This window comes from Agelaius phoeniceus, chromosome 25 (genome assembly GCF_051311805.1).
Source record: "Agelaius phoeniceus isolate bAgePho1 chromosome 25, bAgePho1.hap1, whole genome shotgun sequence".
In the NCBI taxonomy this organism is placed as follows: Eukaryota; Metazoa; Chordata; class Aves; order Passeriformes; family Icteridae; genus Agelaius; species Agelaius phoeniceus.
Window position 1 is genome coordinate 1,211,170 of NC_135289.1, and position 27,688 is coordinate 1,238,857.

Below are 27,688 nucleotides of genomic sequence, written 5' to 3' on the forward strand. Positions count from 1 at the left end.
GTGCACAGGGTGAGATCTGGGGAGTGTCAGACTCCATTTGTTGTTGATATTAAGGTCATCGCAGCATGACGGCAGAAAATTGCACAGGAGACGCTGGAGAAGGGAGGATGAACCTTCAGGTACAGCCTGGCACAGAAGCAGGGCAAGCCCAAGCTTCCTCTGGAAGCTGAGGAATCGCTCCCTGATCCTTTCGTGGTGTTGAGGGAACTGTCAATGACAGCCTGGAGGGTCAATCCCCTCCTTCCCTCCCTCCTCAAAAAATGGTATTTTCCCCAAATATCCAGCCTGAACCACCCCAGTTGCAAGTCCTGAAATCTTGTTAGAATGCTCAGCACTATAATTTTAATTTTATTAATCAGCACTCTAAGCACTCAGGGCCCAGCTGTGATCAGCCATGGGGTCATCCCCAGTTTTGGAAGAGATTCCTACCTTGCCATTCCAACTGTGACACTGATCTCCCCTGTCTCACACCACAGCCATGGATTATTCCCATTTTCCAAGCCTCCTTTCTAGCCCAGGACTTTGCACACTCATAGGCAGTTCTTACAAAACCAAAGCTCTGCCTCCTACTTTTGAAGTCTGGAAGGAAAAGAAAAAAAGCTAAAAAAAAACCCAACCCAAACCAGTTTCCACACATGGAAATGGCCTCCAGTTAAACCAGAAAAGCAGCCTAGATTTTTATTGTGGAATGTCGAAGATGCTCGAACCAGAAAATGCCAAATCCTGCCCAAGAGTGTCAGAAAATGACTTTATGTTTTTAGGCCTCGTCACTCAGTTCTGAGGGCTGAAGTTTTCCATTGCCCCAAGATTTCTCACAGTTGATTTCTCACAGCTCTGAGCTCTTCTTGGGAGCCTGAGTGCCACCAGCAAGTACCTAGAGGCAGGCAAAGACAGAAACACACCAGGGCTGGTGATTTTCAAAGGAAAGCAAACCATAAAATAAACGCTGCATTTCCCCTGAAAGCAACCAGAAAGAGTCATTTGGGATAAATCAAAGTCGGTTTCACCTTCCTGACACAGCACAGGCCTGACAAAAGCAGTGTGAGCCGACAGCACCAGCGAACTGCCCTGTTTCTGAGGCTCCCAGCTTTCATCTGGTGTCTCATCTCGCTGTGTCACTTCTGGAGCTCCCTGATCTCGAGGTGGGCTCTGCCTGCCTGCACAGCCTGGTGCAAACCACCAGGGAGAAGAGGGAACACAGAAAATTCACCCTGGCCCCGCGTGCCGGGGCTCCTGAGAGAATGGGGGTGACGGGAAGCAGCACAGGCAGCTCCAGTCTCAGCAAAGCCCGGCCTGCTTGGGGGGATGACTCATTTCAGGAGCCTGTGCTCGCTCCCAGTCATTAAGGAAGGAGTTAATCCCTGCAGCTTTGGCCACAAAGTGGATGTGTAAGGCCTGGAGTCCCATGGGCTCGATTGCATAAGAAACCATGTATTGTGGCATTTAGTTGATCATGCACTACTTCTTCTGGTCACATGGAGGCTTGATTTCCCCTTGCATCAGCTACTACAGACTTTTCACATTTCTCATGCTGGTGTCTGTTCAGTTCACCGGGGTCATCCCCTTCACCCCACGGCCGAGCCCCTGCTGCTCACCCAGCCCTGACCCAGGGGATCTCGCCCCATTTTTTGTAGGATCCTATCAGAGAACCGGGCGCTTGTAATTTTTCTCATTTGTGCCTGTGCGTAACAGGTGTCATTTTCAGAGTAGTACAGACAAATCCCAAAATAGCTCAGGCTCTTCAGACGCTGCGAGGAGAAAAAAAACCCGTGGTTACTTCAGCTTTGGTTGTAGTGAAAAACCCAACGCTCGCAGCCGGCTCTGAAGTCAGAATTAAAATGGCAGACGGAGGAGTGGAGCAGGGATCTCTCTGCATTCCGTGTTTCCTGACGGACTGCTCCTCGCTGCTCTGTGTGTGCACATCAACTCCCTCTCAGTGCTGCCTCTCCATCAGCTTCCCTGATTCCCAGGAGCTGCACCTACCACGGATCCTCCTCCACACTTCCCGGTGCTGGCAGAGCTCTGCCTCCCCTGCCGGGTGCCGGGGCTGGCCGGAGGCACCAGAGTTATTGCAGGGATCTGGGGGGCAGAGGCGAGGAGAGAGCGTGCAGCTGCAAAAGGCTCCTTGCCTGGGGATGATGCCTGCTGTGCTGAAATGCAGAGCTGCCTGTGGACTGTCTTTGTCGGGGATTATTGGATTCTGGTGACTCCAGGAGTGCAGTTATTAGTTCCCCTGCCTACGCTGAGCGTTTTGAATCTGTGTGTGTGATAACACTTATTAATGCTGCTCAGATTAAGAAGATCTTGTGGCTTTCCAGCACTTCCAGCACCTTATCTCACGCCATGCATCTGCCCAGCAGCTAAACCACGCTCAGATCAGTGTCTTGTGGCCAGCAGAGCAGGGGCTTGTGGGGCCAGCAGTAGCCTCATGCCCAGAAGTCCTGCATCTGATCACAGCAGCAGCTCCTCTTAAGCTGCCTTGTGTTTTAGGGGATCTGCCTGCTGAGGATTTGCAGGACATGGGCCTAAAATATTTCATTTCAGGAAGTCAAGCAGTGGTTCCTGTCACCAAAACAGTTAATCAGAAAGCACCAACTCTCCACTGCAACGTGTGTGTGCGTGCACGTGTTTTTGTTTTTTAGAGCCAGCAAGATTTGCTTTGGTTTTTTTAAAGCAGAAAACACCAAAAAAGTTGGCTGTGGTTTCAGCTGCTATCGCTCGAGATTTGTACTGCTGACTACCAATGCTAAAAGAGTTAACCTGTATGTAAGTATGACTCAGAAGCAGAGAAGGAGATGCGAGGCTGAGAGCCGGGGAGGCAGCACAGAAACAGAGGTGAGGAACAGAATAATTGCCAAAAAAAGGTGCAGAGTCCAGGAGCGACGCTCCCTCCGGTCTGCCTGGCCCTGGCACCGCTGGCACGGGCTCCCTGGAAAGCTGCAGTTCCGCTCTTATAACACAAGGAGCAGGCTGGAGAATTTAGAGCTGCGTCACAGAGCTCAGCGAGAGAGTGAGAGAGCAAGCTCCGTCGATAGGTCTACCAGCAACAGCCCTGCTGCAGCAAGAGGGGAGAGAGGCAGCAAGAGAGGCAGAGAGGGCTCCAGGAAGAGAAGTGGCACCAACACCACGGACTGGGCTCCTGCCACCATCCACTGCCATTTGCACCTCGTCCTGGGGCTCGCTTGGCGTAGGAGGCTTCGCCCATTGACGATGCTGGAGACCCGGCGCGCTTAATCCCACGGGGAGGGAGAGTGGGCAGACACCGAAAGGGTTAACGGGAAGGAAATTTCTGGAACCTTCTCTTCTGCGGCGCTCCAGAGCGAGCGGAGGGCTGAGGACTGCGCAGATGGTGCACGGGCACGGCTCCTCGGTCCGGTTCGTCTCCCTCACGTACGTACCCTTTGATCAGGATGGGGCTGGAGCTGCAGCTACGTATTTGGATTATTTGCAGGGCGTCCCTTTCCCCCGGCGTCCCTGAGTTCGGATCCCAAAGTGCCTTTATTATTATTTTGGCTGGGTAGGATTGCTCTGTTCTGCGTCAGAGCTGTTTTCTCAATGGAGCGACGGCACAGGTTGTACTAATGTCACTCCTGCCGGCATTGCTGTACTGCAGAGGAGGGTAGTAGTCGTGGGGGAGAGATGACAACTTTGCAAAGACTGCTGTTTTCCCGGTTTGGCTGGGCTTTCTATCCCCCCCCGTGTCCCTGGAGGCTGGCATGTCGGCACGGGGCTGGTGCAGGGGTTAACAGGCGCCCTGCGATTCCGAGCTCGCAGGTTTGTCACTGCGTAGTTCGCAAAGTGGCAAACGGTGACGCAGTGATCATTGCAGGGCACGTCGTCCAGTTTTTAAAAGCACTGGGGACAGGTAGACGGGTGCCTTCCAGACGCTTCCACACCAGCTGAAAGGGGTTAAAGATGAGTCGAGCCGGGAAGCCAGCATTTAGGGATTAAATGTCATCATTTTGGCGTTGGAAAGTTGTTTACCTTGCTCTCTCGGTGTCTCCATGCTGGCAGGCGGCCAGCTCACATGTGATAGTCTTCCCTGGACTGCTGCATCATTAACGAGAGCCAGCGCCGGCTCCCATTGGCCGGGGAGGGCGCAGCGCCGGGGCCGCGCCGCCATTGGGCGCGCCGGGGATGGCAGGTGGAGCGCCCGAGCCCATTGGCCGTGCGCGGGTGTCAGCGGAGCGGGCACGGAGCGGGGCTGCCGTGCCCTCTGACACTGCCCGCTCCTATTCCCTGCCTGCCCACTGCCTGCTCCCTGCCCTGCTCCCTGTTCCCTGCCTGGGGGTGTCAGCGGAGCGGGCACGGAGCGGGGCTGCCGTGCCCTCTGACACTGCCCGCTCCTATTCCCTGCCTGCCCACTGCCTGCTCCCTGCCCTGCTCCCTGTTCCCTGCCTGGGGGTGTCAGCGGAGCGGGCACGGAGCGGGGCTGCCGTGCGCTCTGACACTGCCTGCCGCTGACACTGCCGCTGACACTGCCCGCTCCCTGCTTCTATTCCCTGCTTCTATTCCCTGTTTCTATTCCCTGCCTGCTCACTGCCCGCGGGTATCAGTGGAGCGGGCAGCGAGCAGGGCTGCCTCTGCCCTCTGCTCACTGACACTGCTCGCTGCCGACTGCCTGCTCCCTATTCCCTGCCTGCTCCCTATTCCCTGCTCCCTATTCCCTGCCTGCTCCCTATTCCCTGCCTGCTCCCTGCCCTGCTCCCTATTCCCTGCCCGTGGGTGTCAGCGGAGCAGGCAGCAAGCGGGGCTGCCGTGCCCTCTGACGCTGACGCTGCCCGCTCCTATTCCCTGCCTGCTCCCTGCCCTGCTCCCTATTCCCTGCCCACTGGCGTCAGCAGAGTGGGCAAGCAAGCACGGCTCCCTCTGCCTGCTCCCTGCTTCTATTCCCTGCCCGCTCCCTGCCCGCGGGTGTCAGTGGAGCGGCCATGCAAGCAGGGCTGTCCTCTGCCCACTGCCTGCTTCCTATTCCCTGTCTGTTCATGTCAGAAGAGCGGCTCTAAGAGCGCTGGGCTCCTGCCCTCTGCCTAAGGCCCTGCTCCTTATTCCCTGTTCCCTGCCTGCTCCCCCTCCCTGCCTGTGGGTATCAGCAGAGCAGCCCTGTGAGCGCTGGGCTGCCTCTGCCTGAACGTTGATCCCAGCACTCCGAGTACCAGCAGCTGCCCCTGTCCCACTCCCTGCCTGCTCGTTGTCTGCTCCCCCTGCTCCCTGCCCATTCCCTACCTTCTCCCTGCCTATTCCTTAGCATGCTCCATGACTGTTCCCTGCCTGCTGCTCCCTGCCCAGTTGCTGCCCATTGCTGGCTGCTCCCACCTCCCTTCCCACTCCTGCTCCCTGCCCACTCTCTGCCCGCTCTCGCTCCATGCTCACCTCTGACCCCAGGATGCCAGATGTCCCTCGGGCAGGAGGCAGGACAGGAGCTGGTCACTGCTGGCTCTGCTGGGTGCAGTCCTTCACCCATGGGTGCTCCCAGGAGGTCTCGTTTCGCCATCCACTTGCAATGATGACGTGTCAGAGCTGCAGCCCACGGTGCAGGGGAAAGTACTGGGGTTCAGGGCTTTTCTCCTTGCTTCCTTCTCCCTTGTGAGATGCTGGAGTGTTGGCAGCACTGTGAACTGCTTGGGGCAGGGATTGCACCTGGAAATTATGTCGTGGGAATAGTTAAAGAAATGAAAACGACTCTTGCCCAAACTCAGCTTTTGTTTGCACAAGTGTGAGTGTGCCACAGGCTCGGTAACATCACAGAGAGATGGAGACTGCCCTCAGTGATGGGTCTGTAAAGGTTTGCAAAGGGATAACAGTGTTAGAAAGCAAGGACGGAAGGACTGGGAACTGGTTAAGGATGACTGGGAGACTGAGAGCAGAGACCAGCTCTAGAGAGAGGGTAAGGAAGTGAAAGGGAGAACACTTTTCCCTCTTAACCGTTTACTATACTATTTTTTCACCTCTCTTCTTAAAGCGCCCAGCAATGAAGATGGCAGCTCTGCCTGGAAGTGCTGAGGACACAGCCAGCCTTGAGCTTGGTCCTTCTGGCCGAGGAAGTCTCCCGATTATGCAGTGGAGTGGTAACTTTACTTTCTCATACAACAGGGGCCATTATTCCATAGCCTTTCATCATTCTGAGCTTACCCAAGTTTCAGGATGTGCTAGCAGGAGTGTTTAATCTCTGTTACTCACCGGCTGACATCTCCAGCATCAGGGTTGGTTGTTTAGCAACAATCGCTGGGCTCAGGCACCGCGTGGCCGCCGTCCCCATCGCCTGGGCTGCAGCCTGGGCTCTGCAGGGTGCTCTGGGAGACAGGGAGAGAGGGCAGGGCTGGATTTACACCCCAGACAGAATTTTGGAGGTTCGGTCGCGCAGGCCGCAGGCGCTGCGGATTTTTCGCGACGCCGTCCTTTGCGCAGGGCCGCCATTTCCAACGGCAGTGCGGCACAGGGACGGGGAGGGAAGAGCCCGACAGACTGTACGTGCCACTCCCCACTTTCTTTCCCTCTTTCCCATCTCCATCTTTCCTCCTTCCCCTCCTTTCCTGCCAGATTCCATAGGGAATTTCAGCCTCTTACTGCAGTCATCACAACCCCTCCTGACTCACTGAGTCTTCGCTGGCTGTAGCTGGCTCCGTCAGAGCATCCTTGCCTCCCGCAGCGCCAGATCTGCAGAGCAGGGCAACAACAGCCACAGCAGAGACAATGGTGGCCCCTGCAGACAGACAGACAGGCATAAATACACACACACACATGAGAACAGTCCCAGGCAGCTGTGGAGGGGGTTCTGTATGGCCAGGAGCTGGACTAAGGCATGATGCTGGGTTGTGTGGATGATAGGTGGGTTGAGTCTGTTTTCTCGAGTGTTGGTTGCATGGACAGCTCTTTGTGGTTTTCCCCATCATGGCTGTGGGGTGGAGAAGCCCTGACTTTGTAAAGCTGGTGCTGTTTCATGGCTTTCAAGGAGGTGCCACTGGCTGCTGAATGTGTTCAGCACAAGGATGTATTTGGTTTAATTCTTTTTGCCATCGTGTTTTGGCCGTAGCGATTGTTTAACTGTGCCTAAACGCAGGGAGGGTAAGGAGACGGATATAAGAGGAGTTATTTCAATGTTAAACTCCAGCTGTAAATCTCATTACTCAGGAATTGAGGTTACTGTCAGCAGGTAAATCTGTGGGACTGGCAGGAAACAAGGCTAAGAAGGGGACATGGCATATTTCTGTAGGACAGCAGTGATTGTGTGCACAGGGGTGGCACCGTCACCGTGAGCTGTACCTGGGTAACTGTTCCGCGATCGTTTTCCGCACAGTGCTGCAAAAGGACTGGGGAAAGCTGTGATTTCTCCCTCCCTCTGACACTTGTGTGTGTGACACCGTATGAGCTGATTCATTTTCCTGTATCTGGGTTTCCCTGCTCTGGGGAGTGGGGTTTGCTCTGCCTCGGCCTTGGTGCAGCATCGTGACGCAGCGTTCGGTACCACGCCGACAAAACACACGCAGTTTTCTCAGGCGTTCTGACCGCTCGGGGACCACGGGCTTTGGGGAAGGAAGGGCAGGATTTCACATGCCCATGATATAAATTTAAAAGCATTACCTCTTCTTGTCAGCCAGTGAAGGAAGGCTCTGTGAAGGACGAGACGGCCGTGATCTCCTCCTGCTCTTGTTTTGACGATGGTCATGTTACATCTGTGACGCAGACGAATTTTGCTGTTAGTTCCTGTCGGTGCTTTAGGGAGTGGAGCTGATGGGGGCACAAGCTTGAATATGGTTAGAAATATTCATTTCATGCTGATGTTAGAGTTGAAACTACACCTGAAGGGTCAGGGGTATCAGGTCCACCTAGTGACCCCCCAAATGGTGAAGGAATTCGGATGAGCCCCAGCACCCCTGGCCATTTTGCTGCTCGCAGAGCAGGCTCAGAGCCTGCAGCTCTGCTGCTGCTGCTGTTCATTTCCATGTTATACAAATACAGCATTGGGCTCTGTGTCAGGAGCTTTCTGATGCTGTGAGAAGCTTAGAGTCTACAAGCAAATGTTTTTCTTTTCTTATTTGGGAACATTCATTAAAATGTCTAAATGCCAAGTGTTCTACCCTCTCTCCTCTGACAAATCTCTCCCAGACCCATCCAGAAAATTCAGTGCTGCTGCGTAGGATTTTTTTAAACTTTATCATGGTGTTTTCTTACAGTTTAATATGGGTATGGCTGGGGGGAAGAGTAAGATTTAATTTGGTTAAATATCTGTAATGCTGATGTTAATGGACAGGGATGTAGGCAAGAGATAAGAGTTGTCCATATCCCCTTTATCTCTGTATTTAAACAGTCCAAGCCCAGGCTGTGAGGAAAAAAGGGAATACTCTATCCCATTCCCACCCACCCAAACAATTTCAGTACAAAGGCAGCAGGAGAAAAGGCCAAGCTGGAATGTCACAAAATGGTTCCACCAGCACTCAGAGATGCCAGTGCCGTTTATCCTGGCACGGCTCCGAGAGCGGCACCGTGAGCTGCCTGCTGCAAGGTCATTCCCCTGAGTCATGGTCAGCAACCAGTTGGTTCAGGAACTCCCAATCTACTCCTCTTGCAACTGTGCCCATGCCTGAACCTGGAGGGGAGGCTTGAGAATTAACATTACTGCAGTAGTGGGGGCACTGAGCCCAAAACTGTAGCTCCAAAAAAAATCCCATGTCTCTGAAAGATTTTAAAATCCATATCTGTAGTTTGTTTCTTTGCTAGCTCCAAAAACTTTCCACTAGTTCCCTCATCCCCTTTTCCCCCAAGACTTCCTCTGGACTGCTGGGAACTAGGAGTGCCATGTATTTAAGGGCTCAAACTCTGTTCTAGGAGGAAAACCTCCGTGTACATTTGCATTTCTGTGGCTATCAGGTGGGCTCTGCAGGCTCCCCAGAGCCTGTCAAGCCAGGGGTGTCTCTCAGGTGCTTTCAGTTTCAGGTACCTCAGCTCAGGAGCTGTCTTGTCCCCTCCCAGGTTTCCCCATTATTCCCTGGTGTTCCTATTTACCCATCTCACTTGTATTTTCAGTTGTCTCAGGACAACACCAGCCATGGACATGCTCAGGGCTGTCTCAGCCTCCCAGGCAGCAGAGCAGTGGTTAATGCCTGAGAGCAAAAGAACTTACTTAGTGCCCAAAGTTCAACCTGGGGGCACGTTCTGTGGACAGAGAGGGACAGGGGAGCAGAGCTGCCAGCCCACCTCCTGACCCTGCCCACCATGAGCCTTCGCCACCCTCATCATCACTGCCTGGTTTCCAAAGGGACAGAACCTGGCTGCCAATCCCGATGCCAGTGACGGCTCCTCGCCTACAGGGAGGCAGATGTGATGGCTCGTCTGCTAAAAACTGAGCCAACACACTGTGATTCAGCCCTCCAGCTTTCCAAGGAAGAGCTATTTCTGAGTGAGGCTCATCTCTGCAGCTCCCCCCACAAACACTCACGGCGCTCAGGAGCCCAACAGCAGCCCCTGGGTTTGCATTTGGATCTCCAGCCCAAAAGCTTCTTAAACACCGACTTGGACAGCGGCTCTTGGACACACGGTGATATTTCAGGGATGGAATGATGGAAACCCTGGGAACAGGGACAGACCAGGAGCTCGTGTGCCTGGGGGAGTCAGCCAGGAGTGTTTGGTCAGTGCTTTTCTCCAGCTGTTTTGTTTTGCCAGGTCCTTGTACTGCAGGCAGTGTTAAACTAAAGGCTTGCTTTCAGCTGTCTGGTTTAAAGGCAAGTTATACTTCAGTGAACATCTGGCTGGGTTGGTTTCCTTATGCTCCTCCCTGGCACAGGACATTCTTTTGTCTCTAGAATGACACAAAAGAAAAATATGGCTTCCCTTGCCATTACCTGGAGGAGCTGGAGCGGTGGTGTTGGGGGAACACCGTGTTCCTGAACTGACTGTACAAATCACAACAATCATCTCCCTGTGAGAGCATTCAAGCCCTGCAATCAGTACTTTACATTCTAAAGTGATGCTTAGGTACAGGAGTTAGGAATAGAAAATGGCCCTTCTGGTTGCAGCTGCTTGGGTGGATCATTTCTTTGAGTGGAATGAGTTTTGCAATGCGCTGCTCACTCAGGCTGTGTAGGGCTAAATTTGATGAGTTCTCTTTCCTACTGCCCTTCCCTGACCTCAGCCATGTAAGTGCAGTGCTCTTCTCGAGTTTGCCCAGTTTCACCTCACTGTTCCCTGTGAATTCTGGAATTCTCCACAGGATCCAGGGGTTCAGCAGCTCCTGTGCCCTCCAAACAGGCTCAGGGTTTGCCCAGGAACTCTCCTGAGAGCAAAGCTGGAGGAGAACTGGATGACTCCAGGCAAGTCAAAGCAATTTCAGACGAGCAGGGGGGATCCCAAGATGGGGAACTACAGCACTAATATCTAAGCACACCTCTAATGGTCACCATGCTAAAACAGACACTGCAGAGTGCTCTGACAGATTCCCTTTGACAGGAATTGAAATCAGCGACTCAAACCAAGCAGGCCTGACTGTCCCACTGCTCAGTGAAAAGGGACACAAAGCTGCACAGGCTTTTACCCCCATCCTGTCCCAGTGTTCAGCCTTCCTTGGAGTTTTGGGGGATTTCAGGCACAGAGTGTCTGGCTTTTGACTCCATTTGTACTGCAGTTGTAAGGCTGCAAGAGTAGGACTGAAGGAATAAGCTACCTTCAATTCAGGATTGTAATGTGGAGTTTTTATTGTGGCCTTAATAAAGGAAAAAAATATCTCCCTTATGCTTCAAACTCGTGAAGGAAGTACCTGTTCTTGCTGCCCATAACAGCAGTGGCCTTTTCAGAGCCATCTCCTGGCACAAATATCAATTTTCCTGAGCAGTGCAGCCCTGCTCTGCCTGCCCTCAGCCCAGGCCGGTGCTCTGACACACCAAGGGCTCCACACTGAGGACTGGCTCCCAGTGCAAGTCAGAGCACATTTGTCCACAGCTGACCCACGCAGCCCCAGACCTGCACAACAAAGAGATGCAGTTACAGGCTCCCCACGCTGAGGAGGCTTTTTTTGAAACCTTAGAAGTTCACTCATTTCCATTCCCCTTACAGGTCAGCACTTGTCCTGTCACACCCCTTGTCCTGCACCTGGCCCTGGGCTGATTCATTCCTTCACTGGGAGGATGATGCATCAAGCTCAGATTCTCAGCATGTAAAACAGGGATTATTTTCTCCAGGGGAGACCAGAGCCTGATGAACCACGAGTTTCACCCCATGATGTGAAAATGGAGGAGAAAATTTATGATGCACACTGAGATCTGTTTTGCTTTCTGTAAAAGCCCCAGAACTGCCTTTCTATAGAAGGTTGTGAAAAATCAGGTCTGTGACATCCAGGCTTGCCTTGCTCCTGCAGACTGAAGGTCTCAGGGTAGAGAGGAAGTTCCCTTTCACAGGGAAGGCAGGGATTCCCTTTCTGTCTTTGTCTCCTATGGAATGTATAAAACAGTGTGAAGTCCCTAAAAGGCTTTGAGCTGTTCCTCTGAAAGAAGCGACAGCACTGCCACTAAAACATCTGAAAAGGAGGAAAACCACAGAATGATATTGTACTTTCCCTGCTATTATTTACTGGAAAGTCCAGACCACTGTGACAAAGCCAAGCACAGGTGACAGCATTTGCTGCTCTCCACACAGCAAATGTTGGAGACCAGCATTGCTTCATTTTCTTCCCTGAGAAGGTGGAGAAGGGCTGGGATGAATTCCCAGAGCAGCCCCACCCCTGGGAGTGTCCAAGGCCAGGTTGGAGCAGCCTGGGACAGTGGGAGGTGTCCCTGCCCAGGGCAGGTGTGGCACTGGGTGAGCTCTAAGCTCCCTTCCAACCCAAACCATGCTGTGCTCCTGTTTCCCTGCCCGTGTGCACGTTGCCAGCAGGGAGCTGTGGATCACAGCATCCTGAGCTGCTCCCTTCTCCTGCCCAGACACACTGGGAGCCTTGGAAAGGAGAGCACAGACAGATGTACCCTTCCCAAATGTGCACCTGCACCTTGCCAAGAAGGGCTGACACCTTCTGGGGAGCTTGTGAAGGCAACAGGACAAGCTCCAGGTAGCCTGGAGGAGAAGCAGCAGCATCTTAATTATGCCGAAGTGAAACCTGGTTTTATCAAAACTATAAATAATAAATGAGCCATTGGTCTGCATCTGCTGCATGATATTTCTGGAAAGGTTGGTCTCCTTTGCAGAGGGGAAGATGTGCAGAGGTGTTCAGTCCTGCTAAGTCTCATACTTTGACACAAGTTCCCACTTTCAGCAGCACAAAATTAAGTGACGTTTCCTCCAACTATTTTTCAAAACCCTAATGAAGATTTCTTTGTAATGCTTACTACTGAGGCAAGGAAAAAACCAAAGCCAACCTAAGTGTGAGCCTGTTTCTCAGAGATGCTGCTGTGATTCTGTGATTCTGCACCTGCCTCCCCTCAGCAGCAACTCCTGGTGCAGCTTTTCAGGAGTAAATCTCACCTGCTAATAGAGGGTGCCTCCTAAATAACTGTGCCACACGGCAGGCACTGGGGAGGGAACCTGCTTTCCACTCGTCTTTCACCCTGTTGCCCCAGATAATGGATTTAGAAACGACAGTCAATATCCAGACAAGGAATCTAGTCCAGTTATTTCCCCTTCCTCCACCCCTCTTTCTTGGAAGGACAAGCTCCTGTCTCTGAGCTTCCCCTCTGCTGCCTGGGAGTGTGCATTAGGATGGAGGCACCAGAGCAGATTTTTGGATGTGGTTACACCAGGAATACACAGAGCTGCCAAAACCCCAGGGCATCAATAAGTGAAACTGCTGCCTCCAGTTGTGCTTTGTTCCATTTCACATTGGCCTCCACTCCAGCACAGGTCAGACACTTATCCAAGGGTTGATAGCTCCTGAATTATGCATGTGTGGAGCAGCTCAGAGGCTTCTCAGCACCCCCTCCATTCCCTCTGCTTTGAGCTGTGGACACTGCAGGTTAAGTGCTCAGCCCTGCTGCAGTTCCAGGAACCATCAGCCACTCATCTCCACACTCTCCTTCCTCAACAACTTCCACTGAACCATTTCCAGTTCAATTTGTGAACGCTCCCTTTTTGTTCTGACCCACACTCCAAGTACTTTCAATCCAATTTATCTTCATCCCGCCTGCAGAATTTAAAAGTTGTCTCACAGAAATCTGCAAGTCCTGGCTTACTTAAAGCACAGGGACTGCTGACAGAGGAAGTTCCATCAGGACACTCACATTTCCTTTCCCTGTCACAAAAAGCACCTGATCTGTCCTGTACTCTCTGATCAGTGAGTGACAGAAAGCCAGAACACTCTCTGTCTTGGACAGAATGAGGTTTATAGCTTGGTTTCATCTGCAGTGAAATGGAAAAAGTGTTCCTGAACCACACAGATTTCCCACACTCGCCCCATCAGCATCGTGCTCTGCACTAGCAAGAAATAAAACCTTGATCATCACTTGCTGGGAAGAACTTGAGTGCATTCCACCTGGCTAGGGCAGGAAACAACACTCACTGCCAGGCTGGGGGTTTTCCTCACCACATATTTCATTTCTCCTACACCAGCCTCAACCATCCACAAGATGCCACAAAAAAAGCGTGTCCATAAAGTAGCTAAGCCCAAGTAACTGTCTTGCTGTCTAATAAAATTAAATAAATGAATTTTTCTCTAGGTACGGTGGAGATGAAGGATTTTCTCCCTCAGCCTGCAGCCATGCACAAGATGTGTCTTCCTCTGGAAGCTGGTTTCACATGGTGGCTTAGATTTTCCCACTTTGTATCTAGCACCATTTGAAATCAGTGTTCTAGGAGCAAGAATTACAGCGTGGGAGGAGACCAAGCATTTCAACAACATCCTCTGCTCCTCAGATCAGCCCCTTTTCCAAAGGTGCTTTCTTTGCCAGCCATCCACTTTGTAACATCACCTGATTTCTAGACACTTCTCCAACCACTGTATGCACCCTCCAGGGCCAGGGCCACACCAGCACAGCCTCCTGCTCCTGTACTTCTGCTCAATAAACAATGGATATGAGTTCAAGGTGTCCAGAGTAAAGTGATCCGCAAGTCGCATGAAAACCAACGTGCTATCCCTTGTGCCTGACAGGCAGAGTATGTTTGGTACCCACAAACTAGGATCAACCTTGAATTTACTGCCTCAGAGCAAAAGGATTTCCACCTCCTGCTTGGGGGCTCCATCACCACAGGATTCTCATTTCATAGCTCTGCAAACACAGAAATTCCCCCCAACAATTTGACCTCAGCAGTCAGACACAGAGGCACCTTCAGCAATGCCAGACTGGCTTGGGTTGGAAGGGACCTTAAAGATCATCCTGTTCCAATCTCCTGCCATGGGCATCATGAAGATGCCACACAGCACACACAGAACCCACTCCTTTTTCCAGAATCACTTTTCAGCACACACAGAACCCGCTCCTTTTTCCAGAATCATTTTCCAGCACACACAGAACCCACTCCTTTTTCCAGAATCATTTTCCAGTTTGCTGCTGGTCCCTCCCAGCAATATTTCACTTCTCCAGCCCTGCATCCCAACCTAGAACGAAGCTGAACTCTTTTTTTGCCCTCCCTGCTGCCCAGCGTGTTCCCAGACATGGAAAAGCTGATCCCTGTGTGGATGAAGGTTTGATCAGAGCACTGAGTAGTCATCTCTAAAGAATGCATAGCTGTCATCTCCAAGAGGATCCTTCTCTGAGCCAGGAAAACGTCTCTTACACAGGCTGACCGATTTCTCTTGGTGTTCAGAGTCTCAGTTTTTGTCTAGCACCATTTGAAATCGGTTATGATGTAGGGGGAAAAGCAACAGTAATGGGAAACTTCCTTCCCTCACCCCCCAGGTCACAAACAAACACCATCCTGAGCACCACCTGGCCTCCCCAACACCACTGGCTTGCTGTTCTGTGACCTGGAGTTCCCCCCACAGGCTGAGCATCCTGCACACAAGAGGACAGTCAGCATCCCCTCAAGTGAGGATGGGATGCTCCCAGACAGAGAGAAGCATCTCCTCAAACATAACTCAGCTTCTTCAACTCAAGCAAGCCAGGGCCTGGGTGTGACAACACAGCCACCCACCCCTCTGACCACTTCTACTCCATGTGCTGTTTGTTTGCCTTAACCTGTTCTTTACACAGATTTTTTTTTTTTTCCTTCTGAATAAAATTGTGTGCTCTATGCTCCTGGGCTCTGTCTCAGGCAGAGAGATCACCTTGCTCCCTGCTGGACAACACCTAAGTGCTGCAAGTCTCTTCATTTCAGCCCCCAGCTCCATTTTCACCACCCTTAGAAATATTCAGATTCAGAGAATCAGAATGGTTTGGCTTGGAAGGGACCTTAAAATCATCCAGCTCCAACCCCTGCCATGGGCAGGGCTTAATTTATACTGATTTTAAGTGTGACACTGAAAACCCACCAACCACAGTCACTCCACATTATTTAACCCTAAACCACATAACTCTGGACCTGTTTTGTTACTCCCACTGCCCCTGTCGCCAGTAGATGGCAACAACTCATTTTTATTCCATGCAGCTTTCCCTTAGCAGAGTTCACGTCCCTTTAATTATCAGTTCCAGACTCCAAAAGGAAATAATTCATGCAGCACTGAGTTGTAGAAAAACAGCACAGGACTCATGACAATTAGACCCAATTAATTTGTAGTGTTTAAGTCAGATTCACAGAATCACAGAGCAGAATCCCACAACGGTCTGGGTTGGAAGGGAGATTAAAGATCATCCCATTCCCAGGAACTTTGCTTATCCCCTCAGTGCTCACTGCAATCCCAAACCCCACAGTGTGAAGCTGTGCAGCCTGGCATCATTTCCACACCAACTCACTGGGAGTATCTCAACCACAAACTGCAAAGAAAGACAGCACATGAAGTTATTTTTTCTATTCCACCCTCTGAGAGGCTTCACTCTGTCAGGAGCTGGCTCCACAGCAGTTCAGTACATTTCAAGTGTGAACCTCACACAATTCCTCAATCCACTCTCCCTCACAGGTCACCTAAACCCACCAGAGCTGTATTCCCCAAGGATTGCATTTGTCACACTCTGGACTAAAGGGCCAAAACACCTTCTGGGCTTTGCCTCGAGTGTTCCACCAGAAGAGCCCAAATTTCCTCTTCTCCATCAACTTTTCACCGATTTTTTTCAGGAATCAACACTGTAAAATTTTGGAGGTTCTGGGAAATTCTCTGCAATTCTAAAAGGAAATCCCAAAAGGTGCTCAGCAAATCAAACCCCATCCCCTACACTGCCACTGAGTAATTCTGTGTACAAACTGCAAACCTCAATCTCAGCAGTTTCCACCTGATATTCGGGACATGAAAAATCATCTGGATAACAATGGGAGAAGAGCTGCTCAGCACAATGATGAATGAAAGACAAACACTTACTGCTAAATAATTTAACATTTTTATTTGGAATATTACAAATCATGGCTAATCTTTACATCCAGAAAGAAGAGCAAAAACAACAGCCACTTTTTACAGTGATTTAAATTCCAAATTAAGAACATTCCAGTGTATTTCAGCACATTGCAGATGCCAAAGCAAGCTGAGCTCCTGACCAGCACCACACTCAGTCCCAGTCACACATCCCAGTGTTTACAAACAACTCTCAAGCTGAGCTATCAGCCAGGCCACGAACAGCAAATCCTTCTGCAGAGCCAAAGCCCCTTTCTAACAACCACAGCCTATTATGAGCTCCAACAATACAACTGCTGGGATTGTCCCAAAAAGCCCTATAAAGCCCCAAACAGTTCTGTGCCACTCCAACAATCTGTTTATGACAGGGAGAGCAGTGCCAAGCAGCCACAGACAAGCCAGAGCACTTTCAATGCATCTGAAGCGAGGCTATTTGGGTTTTCTGTGAAAATTAGAAGCTTTCTGGATGCTGATAGTGAGATTCAAGGAGCTAAAACCTGTTCTAGTTAAGATATGGGGTTTGCTGAGGAATTAGAAGTAGCAGTGATTCTAAACTAATGGCAAATACAGTAATGGGGGCTCCTGGAGTGAGAATCTGGACTAAAACATTTGCTGAACAAGCACCAAGCAGCAAACAAGAGACCACCACATGTACCAGCACTCACAGAACTGAACTGGTTTGGTTCTCCTTTAACACGAAAAGCAAGTGACAGGGAAAAGCTTCTGCTTCTAAGCAGGAATCTGATGCTAAATCCAGCTTTTCAGAGCTTGATTTAACATCCCAGTCTGCAGCCAGAGGTTAGAAATGTGGAGTATGTGACTTCAAGTAAAAAAGCAAGGAAAGTGGATCACACAGCACCTGTTTCTACCCCTGAAAGCAAGAGAAGATCTCCAGACCTGACATCAGGGCTCACTAAAATTGAGCACCCTAAGAACTTCCACTGTGCCCATGACAGGACACAGCCACCACTGAGCTCTCAGCAGCTCCTTCAATTAGGGATCTCCTGTCAACAGGCAGGGGATGCCTTTGCTACAGAATCCTTCAGTTTTCAGGTCCAACAAATCCACTGCAGTCTTTGGGAGATTAAAGCAAAGAATCATAAATTTATATATAGCTTTTTTCCTTCTTAAAAGCAAAGGAAAAGCTGTAAAACTCTGATTTCAAGGCACACTTTTTAATTCATTATATATACAGCAACCAACTTCGACAGACAAAGAGGTAGAGTATATAAGATCTTAACTGTGATAGTTTCCAAAAGACATTGCCTCCAATGGCACCAGACTCTTCAGGGAACGAGCAACAACACAAAGGGAACGACAGAACCATTTACAGCACCTCTGCTGCAAAGAGGGATGGGAAGGACAGCCAGGTTTGAGCGAGCAGAGCTCTACAGGACAGAGGAGAATATTGGACATCTTGTGCAAGCCAAGAGGTGGCACTGAAGGCAGCAGGGACAGGGGCATTGCAGCACTCCCACAGGCTCTGGCATGCTACAGGTATTGCCCTTCCCCAGCTGACGTGCACAGAAGGACAGGGAGGGCCCAGGAGGCAAAGCAGGATCTGTGGTAGCTATAGTGCACACACACTTCTTATCCTATCAAGCATCTCCTCCTCCAGTTCACCAGCACAAGGAACTCAAGGGCAGCCACTCAGTGCAAGGGAACCAATCCTTGTCCAGCTCTGCCAGGGACATCCCAGTGCCCAGACCCTCCCACCCCAGCAAGGGCAGTCATGGTTTACACATCTTATATTCGGCAGAACTGGGAGTGCTGTCACGTTTCCTACAAACAAAAAAACAAGTCAGATCAGAGGGTTTCACATTGCAAGAGGTTTTACATTTACACTGAAAGCACATCCTTAGTTTTGGCATTAAAGCTGCAGGTGAAGTCACAATTTAGCCTCATTCTTTAGCCTCTCTTTACCAACTGCTGCACTGAGGAGATTTTAGCTTCATTCAGCTACTGAACTGTCAGCAATGACCCAAGGAGCAGCACAGCCTTAGATCCAAAGGGATCATTCCAAGTGATGCCTGGTATCACCAAAAACTAACACCAGAACAGTTACAGGATTCCCTTAACTCCACCAGGTGCACCCTGGAACTCATTTTAATTACAGTCTGCTTAGTATTTTTTTCCTAACCAAAACTGAAATATTTGTTCATGTGGATTTTGATTCTGCAGTCCACTAACAGCAACTTTACAATACTTAAATACACAAGAATTAAAATTCACAATGATATTCTTAAATATGTCCCAAGTTCTTCAATAACTCCTGTTCTGCTTTAACAAAAAACCCACCCCATACCAAAGCTCAGTGCTATTACTCCAAGTCTCTAAGGAGTTCCTTATTCCATAAGAAAACCTCCAGAATTACCAGTGTCTTGACACACCAGACCAGTAATTTCTCTTATCATGTGTAAAGGTAAGATTGGAATGAAGAATTCTATTCTATCTCCTGATTCATTTTTTTCTCTCCAAAATTAAGCCAAATTAACCCAAAAAGCAGATCCTATCTTAATTAGAAACATCTTTCTTCAGAGTGAAGGTAATATTCCTTAATCTATACATTATTTTGGAATAAACTCCAAGCTTAATATTCATATAAAAACTCAACAAAAATACTGAAAATTCACCCGTTCTTTACAAGTCAATAAAATCAAGACTATGCACATGAAAAGACCTTTGCATTAAGCAGGAATAAGAGAACCCATCACCACCTCAGAATCTGTGCAATGGAGAAAAGCAGCAAAAAAAAAAAGAAGAAGATGCTGATTTTAAAAAATATTTGTAGTTCCAGATCTGTTGAGACTGCAACGACAAAATACTGGCAAGGAGAAGTCAAACTGAGCTGTCCTGTCTGCAGTGTTCAGTTCAAACAAGGCAGGAAGAACCAGATTTTGGAAGAGCCCATTTGACCCTACACAAGTGCAGGAGGAACCCCAAAATTCATCACAGGCATCTCATTGGAGTGAGGTTAAAATACAGGAGAGCACATCAGCTTCAAAGCAACTGAATTTTGATTCTTTTCAGGGCCACAGAACTCTGGGTTTGAAACAGAAATCACCTTTTCATAAGAAGGTTTCAAAAGATCCTTGTTAGACCCTTCATTTATTCTTTTCTAGAAAGCAAAAATGCAGATGAATCAGTAATGGTGAGAGATGTGAGCTGGTTTTCTCTGAAGGGATGCACAACTACCTTTAGAGTTTTAGTGCCCAAAGGTGGTTCCAGCTTCTAATTACAGGGAATTAAACTATTAGCTAAGAAAAGTAACTCACCACTGGGACGGGTGCAGACATTCTTCTGAGTATTGTAGGCAATGTGCTACTCATTCTTCAAACACAACACCAAGAAAATGTGATTTACAATCATTGGAAGCTCTTACTGACACTGCTAAATGATAAATCTCTACATATTATATCCTGTTCTCCCAAAATGAGTGAAAAGTCAAGAGATTCTTTCCTACAGGAAGCCAAGGTTCCCAGCTACTCTTCAGGATTCCACACTCCTGAAATTCCAAGCAAACCACAATAAAAAAGACACTTAAGCTGCATTGCAAAAAGTCCAAATGAAGTGGAAAGTTATACCTTTTCATTAATTCATTTGTGCAGTTTCTTCCATCTCAGCTGGGACATTAGTTTTTAAAATACAAATGTCCTTGCAACTCTCATCAACTGTGTACGAGCTGAACAGCAGAAAGGGAGAAAGGTCTAATTGAATGTCCCATCCAAGGGCATTTCACACACAAAGAAACAGAGGCCAGGAAAGATCTGCTGTCACTTGGAGGCTACAAACTGCAAGGATCAGGGGCTGGAAGCACAACAACAAAGGCTCAGCTGCATCAGGAACTCAGAACACTAAACAGGGAGATGGAGGCTTTCATAAAAGGAGATTAGATCAGGGTTTTCAGACAAGAAAGAGCTTTAACAGTCAGATGTTCAGAGAGGAAGATGAAGGGAAGCACTAGGCACAATGAGGCTTTTCATGCTGTCAGATATTCAGGGATGTCACAGAGTTTAATTTTTGATGATGCTGCTTTAGATCCCTCCTGCTTTCTGCGCCCTGAGAAGCCTCTCCACGGGTGAAGGCAGCAAGTGCTGCCCTGAACTGCAAGAGCTCTCCTCTGGCCCATCCAGGCTGCAGAATATCCAAGTACTGAATAAAAGCAGTGGCTCAAAAGCACCAAATTGCTCAGAGCACACTCTGGCCCTTGGATTGATACTCCACTGTCTATTTTTAAGGCTAAAACCTCACTGGATAAAAACCCTCTCCCAAGTCCTCTGTGCGGACCTCATTACAAATATGAGCCACAGGAATATTCCCTCTGGTTTGCTTCATTTAAAGCATTCCTTCCTTTGTGTCATGTACTGCAGATAAATCCCAACAGGTTCTGGAAAAAGACAACACTGATGAGATGCTCACCCTGACATTCCATGTGTACCACCTAACCTGCCCTGGACCAGCAGCGTTTTGCATTTTACAAAATATTTCTCTGACAAAAAGTTTTTTCCCAGAAGATAAAATCAGACATCACAGCAAAAAGCAATGCACAAAGAGGAACTTAAATCTCCTGCCTCTCCATGAAAAAACACACATAAACCCCAGTTGTTTTGAAGATAAACTTTAAAACACCCCACATGTCTCATTAAAAACAGAACACTAATTGCTTGTGCACAAATCTAGTATTTTACAGTTGATTTTGCAAGTCTTTAACATAGGGACACCAACATTGGGGCTGAAGGAGGAGAATAAAAACCTGAAAACCTTCTGGCAGCACGAGCCCATACAACCAAGACTCCCCCTGGCTTTAGGAGATAAACTGATATGTTGGAAGCAGATGGACAAAATACTTTCCTTGGCAAACACAAGCTTGAGAACAGGGTTTTTCCTTCCTTGAAATTAGTGCAAGTGTTAATTAGCAGCCTAGCTGAACAGCAGATTCAAAACCAAAGACAAATTCATGGTTAGGCTTTAGCTCCCATCAGCTGCTGGGAGGAGCTCACACAAAATCAGACGTTTGAAAAAGAAAGGGCACACAAAGCTCAGGAAACTTAAACATCAGCACAGCTTTGGCTCAGTCATTTGGAAACTTGCAGGATTAAAAAAAAGGAAGCTTACTCACCCATTCTGTGAGAAGAATTTCTTGTAGATCCAGAAGGCTGCCAGGAGCACCACAACTACCACAATCACTTTAGGAAGAAGTGGAAAAAAAAAAAAAGCACTTTAGAGTAATAAAGATCATCTCCAGCTCACAAAAAAGCAACAAAAATTTTGCAGAAATAGCCTTGTTTTCATCTACAGGTCTATCCCACCTCTACCCCCCTAAAAAAACCCACAACCCAACTTATTTATGGAATGAGCCATGTAAATTAAATATTTGATTCTTCAAGATAGTTCAGCTCAGAACCAGTGACCACCAAGATGGCAAAACTCCACCGGCTCAGAAACTAAAACAGGAATGACAGGGGCCCAGTGTTACTTTTTACAAGTTTGTACAAATCTGGTTAAGGAAGGCAAGGACAGAGGATGAACTGAACACTTCTGTTCACTGGCAGAGTTATTTACTCACAGTGAATATTTACTTGTTGGAAACTGCCTTTGAAATGTGACCTCACCACATGAGAAAATACACATTTCACACTAAATTAAACTGTAATAGCTAAGTCATCTTTCTTTGAATCATGCAGCTTTAACCAGAACTCCAAAATCACTCTGCTGCAGTCCCAGGTGATTGGAATAAAAAAATGGACTTTCACATAAAAAAATATAATTTGTATCGTATTTTTTTAAGGTTTTAGAAAATACTTACCACAGATGATGGCTATGATATATCCACCTGAAAACAGAAGGAATCAGCATCACAAGAGGAACACAGATGCTTCTTGCTCAAATATTATCATAAAAATATTCACAGAGCTATTTCAAGTCAAGTACTTCTATCAACACAATCTTTGAGGCAGACTAATTTAAATAATAATATTTAACTTCGAATATGAATATTTTAATTCATTTTAACAAACCCTGTTTTTCCCATTAAAATAAAGAAGGAAGCTGCATTAAATCATTTCTCCTGAGCACAAAAGGACTGTTTTCTGAGCTGTATTTTCATCCTAGTGGAGATTTTGCAGCCTGTACTTACTGAGCTGGCAGGTTGGCACTGCAGGCACCCACTGGTTGTTTCCAACGTACTGAATCCGAGCCTCCCCATTCAAGGTGTAGCCCGTGTAACATTCAATGGTAATGAAATCCCCCACAGAGTAGGAAGATTTTTCTCCCTCTACCACTCTCCCATGGTTTATGACTGGTGTGGAACCAGAACCTTCAGATTCACCTGGAAAGAAAAGGTGGGAGGAAAAAAAACAAAAAGAAGTATTACTAGATCAGATATTTACAACTTGTCAGTCTGCTCCTGATTTTAGCAATTTTACTCACAGGAACACTGCTGTAAAACACCCCAGGAACTCTGTCCCTGGCAGGTCACTGTCATCTCTGCAGAGCCATCAGGGAAGGAGCAGCCACCATTGCACCTGATCTGCACTGACTCTCCTCTTGTATAGGCAGGTTTGTCTGGAATCAGGGCCCCGTTGGGGATCTTCGGGGCAGGACACAAATCTGGAGTAACTAATGCAGGAATTTAAAACAAGATTAGTGAGAATAAAGCTTATTTCATAACTCAGTAACTCATTCCACAAACACAAGTTGCCTTCATGTAAGAAAAATAGCTCAGCACATGTCAGAAGTTTAACTTTACCCCAATTTAAAGTGCAAATATTCCCCTTAGAAAATTTAAACATCACTGTAGGCATTCATTAGGGTAATACAATCCTGTGACATGGCAGCTCAGAAATCCTTACTGGTTCATTATTTCTCTGAGCTCTAGAATCATTTCTAGAAAGCAGGAGCTGAAGAGCTGCATAAAAAAAACACAAAGACTTCAACTACTCCAGAAGGATACTACAGCTTTCCTCACTGTGCATACTCCTAATTCCCTGGATCAAATATTTTTTCCTGTATTCCACATCTTTTCTCCTGCCTTCACCCATGAAATCACTACAACACCAGGATGCTCTATTTTAGCTAAAACAATTTCAACACACAAGAGAAAAGGGAAAATTACAGAAAGTCTTACTTTTCTCACAGGTTGGTTGTGGAGGAACCCAGGTGTTACTTGCTTCACAGGTAATTACCTGTGCTCCAACCATGAAATAGCCTTGATTACACTCAAACACAACTGAGTCCTTGTATCTGTAGGGAAATCCAAATCCAGATATTTTTCTCCCGTTTTCAACTCTGGGGTCCTCACATTTGACCACTGAAAGAGGAAAAACATTCGTTAACACAAACATGCGTTAATAAACAGAAACAAAGCTTGGACACATCTGTTAACACAAACATTTGTTAACACTAACATTTGTTACCAATGAAAACAAAGCTTGGAAACACCTGTTAACACAAACATTGCACCAAACACAACATTCCTTTTCCACACATGCCAATTGCCACAAGTTGTTTTGGAGAAGCTTTGTAGAAACATTGATTCCTGCACTTCCCTAGTGGCTGTGTTTTTAGGAACAGGATTCCTCCTTAGCTTTTTACAAGTCCTATCCAGCCCCCACATCTTTGCCCTTGACACAATTTTTCTGCAGGTTTTGTGGTCTTCCAGTTCCTTCACTTTGGCCTTGTCACTTCTACCAACAAGACACTCAAAATACAGGTATTTTTCAAGCTTTAACTTAAATTTTAGCAATATTCTATTCATAATCCATCCATATCCACCATGCTGATGTAATCTCCACTGGAACTGTACCAAACTTTGTACCACAGCATTTCTTCCTCCTTTCCTAGAGGCTAAGTCCATTCTCCCCACCCCACTTCCAAGGAAAGGGCCAGACACTGTAAAAAAAAAAGAAAAAAAAAAAGAAAAATCCCAACAACCTCGACATTCTGGAGGTGGCCCACTCCAAACTCCGTTTGAGTGTGCATCAGATGTGCAGTAAATGGTTTCTGGGCCAATGAGGGAGAAGGGATCACTGCCCTGGGGGGCACCCAGGCACCTGTAGGTCACGGAGGTCTGGTACACGTAGCTGTCTCTCTCCTCGTACTCCCCGTTGGCTATTTTGGGAGGTGGCTCACAAGGAATTACTGTAAATCAAGCACAAAAACTGGTCAGGTTGGTTTTGCTGTGTTAGCTGGTTCATCTCTAAGAGCAAGCCTTGGTTTTCCAGTCATTTCACTGAAAACCTGAGACAGCCACTCGAAGTCAAGCTACAGAACCTCAGCTTCAACAAGAGGTTGATTTTAATATGAGATATTAAATGAGATAATATGATTTTAATAGGAGACAATTACCACCAAAACTGACCTTTTTCTGTGGTCAATCATCACCCAAGGAGAAAAGAAAAAAACCATCCCTGCTTTCCCATCATTTTTTATACTGGCAAGTTGGTGGCACAGCTGTTTGTAAATAAACTACCCCCTCTGAACAGAAAATCAAACACAGCAGTAATTTACTTACTTTCACAGTAAGGCAGAGCTCCATTCCAGTCAACACCTCCACTCATGGAGATTACACAGGAAATCTCTCCCTTACCCCGTAATCTGTATCTGGACAGGTAAAAATTTTGAAGAAGCGAAATTTAAATTTCTCATTTCTCCAACAAGCACAAAAAAATTGGTTCTTATCAATAATTCTGTTCTGTGATTACAGGGACATAACACACCAAGGTTTTGTTGTAATGAGAACAGAATCTTGCTTATTTTGCTGACAGTCTCACTTTGAAAACAAAACAGAAACAACAGAGAAATCACTAAGGAACTGTGGAAGTCTTACAATTTTTAGAAATATCCTCCAATATTAAAGTCCTAAAATTACTGATACTCAAGGAAAAGGAAAAAACCCTCCTTAGTGTTGTTGACTTAATTATTCAATAATGAAGGATGATGAATATATATCTACCCCCTCTGCCACAGGAGCATTAAAAGAAGTCACCAGAGATAACACTGCAGTTCTGCAAAATCTCACTAAAAAACTTCAGGTTGATGCAAAGAGTAATTAAATCAGAGAATCAAATTAAATTTTGCTGTAATTTTATTTGCTACAGGTAGAATTCAGACTTCAGGTCAGAACTGGAACAGAAAATTTGGGTTTATTTCAAATCTGGTGTAAACATAAAAAAAAAAAAAAAAGAAAATATTAACTTCACCAAAACACTTACCCTTCATTACAATGAAATGTCAATTTTGAACCAAATGCAAGATCTCCTGGATCATAATAACCATTTTCCAAGGATCCTGGGTATTTACATTGTCTCGCTGGGGGAAGGCGGCGGGGGGAAGAAAAAGAAAAGAAAAAATTCTACATTTTTGTAGTTACATACAAAGACAAAATCTTTGGCACTTATTGCTCTTACCCACACCAGCGTTTTCCAAGCTTTATTTAAAATATGGCAAAACCCTAATTCCCACTTGCAAAGCAATTGGAACTGTTAAATGTCAGTGGGAAAAAAAGGTGTACAAAAACTCACCTTTACAGAACACGCTTGTTTCTGACCACTGCAAGTCCTCACCACACATCCAGGTCAGTGACTTCCCTGGGACCCTTATGTATCCTGGCCGGCAGACGAAGGTGATTTTGGTTCCAGGTGGAAAATTCTGGATGTCCCTGGAGTTCTCATCGAGCTCTGCATTCTGCTGCCGCTCTGGCTTGGGACATGAGCCTGGGAGAGGAGGGAAAAAACAACACATCACCTTAGTGACAAGAAGAGAAACACACTGAGGTGTAACAGCACAGGGGACAGAATCACTCCAGAGCTCTTAAGGATATATTTAAGTCGTTCCAAATTTTTTAATTTGCGTTTTAACTGTGTGCAGCGTCCAGCTCTACTCATGTATATGGCACGTTACTCACTGTTTCCTTAAGTTCTTTAGTCATTCTACCCAGACAATGCACTTCCTTCCAGATCCTATTTTCAGATTCTTGTCTGTTTGCCTTTATTTTGTAGTTAAACACCCGACTTCACTCACTGTACACCCATTTCGTTTGCTGCACGAAAAACAAACACGCCAGCCGCACTCACAGAGCTCATTGTCCTTTCTTAAGGAAAAAGGAAAGCGGGTCTGAGGGACAGAAAGCCGAGTTTAGAACCGGCTCCAAGGCCAGGCTGGAGGGAGGCTCAGCGGCAGGTGTCCCTGCCCAGGGCAGGGTGGAACGGGATGCGCTTTGAGGTCTCTCCCCACCCGAACAATGTCACGATTCTCTCGATTCAAACCCGCCCAAACCCTCGCGGCTGCACCACCGCCCTTAGAGCCATTTCCTTCCTTCCTGCCAGCCTCGCCCTCCCCATCCCGACCCCGATCCCAATCTCAATCCCGATCCCGATCCCGACCCCGATCCCGATCGCTCCTCCCAGCCGCGGCCCCCGAAGGCTCCGCGCCGCGCCCGCCGCTCCGAGCGCCCCTTCCCCACCGGCACCGCCCGCTCAGCGGAGCAAAGAGCGAGCGGCCGCTGTCTCACCCTGAGCCCAGGCTCCGCCGAGCTGCCACAGCACCAGCACGGACAGCAGCAGCAGCAGCGGCAGCACCGAGAGCCATTCCATTCCCGCAGCAGGGCCGCGGCTGCGGCCGCTCCGCTCCCTCCCGGCGCCGCCGGAGACGCAGCGCAGGGCCGGGTGTGCATGCGCGGCCCGCCCCGTCCGGCCCGCCCTCAGCGCGGCTCCGCCATGGCCGGGCCCGCCCGCCGGGGCCCCTCACGCCGGGGCGGCACCGTGGGGACAGCTCGGGCCGCTGGTCGGTCAGGGATCGCTGATAATCCACGGACCGAGGTCTGCGTGCCGGTGTTACACACAGGGCTGCAGGGTAGGGCGGTTTTCAGGCACAGCCGCTGTGTTGTGATGAGTTAATTGCTACGCTAATGACGCAGTCCCGGCTCGGTTCAACGCATGCTCGGGGAAGGCTCTGATTGAAGCGAATGTGTGATTTTTAGCAGCGTAATAGTCGCTGTTCAACTGAAGAATACTTCCGCCTTGAGTATTTTGCCAAATACATTCATCAGCATCTTGATTTACTTCATCCTTAAAGATAGTTCATTCGGGGATGCCCTTGACTAGGATGCTCCTGCCCGCTCTTTTTTATGAATTGAAAGTATACAGAGATCTCCCACTAAAGAATGCCCTGACTTAAAGTAATCTTGGAATATGTGGACATATTCCTCATTTTACAACACCCTCGGCGCATTACAGCCCTGGGTGCGAGGAGATTGAATCCTTTCCTGGGCAGCTCAAGGAAAGAGGGGAAAAA

General features: G+C 48.1%; 1 protein-coding gene and 1 long non-coding RNA gene across 11 annotated transcripts; one reads left to right on the forward strand and one right to left on the reverse strand.

The window, feature by feature from the left end:
- Positions 1 to 652: 652 nt before the first annotated feature.
- Positions 653 to 27,133, reverse strand: LOC129130513 (membrane cofactor protein-like). 10 transcript variants are annotated; one of them, XR_013185186.1, is made up of 15 exons: positions 26,907 to 27,133; positions 25,918 to 26,109; positions 25,609 to 25,705; positions 24,909 to 24,997; positions 24,329 to 24,535; positions 23,523 to 23,705; positions 22,826 to 23,014; positions 22,533 to 22,724; positions 22,203 to 22,229; positions 21,516 to 21,582; positions 7,582 to 7,673; positions 6,597 to 6,703; positions 6,181 to 6,293; positions 5,374 to 5,640; positions 653 to 874 (listed from the first exon to the last, which is right to left on the reverse strand). XR_013185186.1 is itself a non-coding variant. In XM_077190587.1 (14 exons), exons 1-13 carry the CDS (start codon positions 26,986 to 26,988, stop codon positions 6,213 to 6,215), a joined length of 1,605 nt encoding a protein of 534 aa, XP_077046702.1. In that variant the 5' UTR covers positions 26,989 to 27,133; the 3' UTR covers positions 653 to 5,640; positions 6,181 to 6,212. The 10 variants fall into 10 exon arrangements, 4 of the variants coding, with proteins under 4 accessions (XP_077046702.1, XP_077046705.1, XP_077046703.1 ...); XR_013185185.1 differs by having other exon boundaries at positions 653 to 3,899; XR_013185184.1 differs by having other exon boundaries at positions 653 to 3,899; positions 3,985 to 5,640.
- Positions 3,251 to 8,069, forward strand: LOC143695695 (uncharacterized). Its single transcript, XR_013185190.1, has 2 exons — positions 3,251 to 3,390; positions 5,963 to 8,069. It is a non-coding gene; the product is annotated as an uncharacterized LOC143695695 (long non-coding RNA).
- Positions 27,134 to 27,688: the final 555 nt, after the last annotated feature.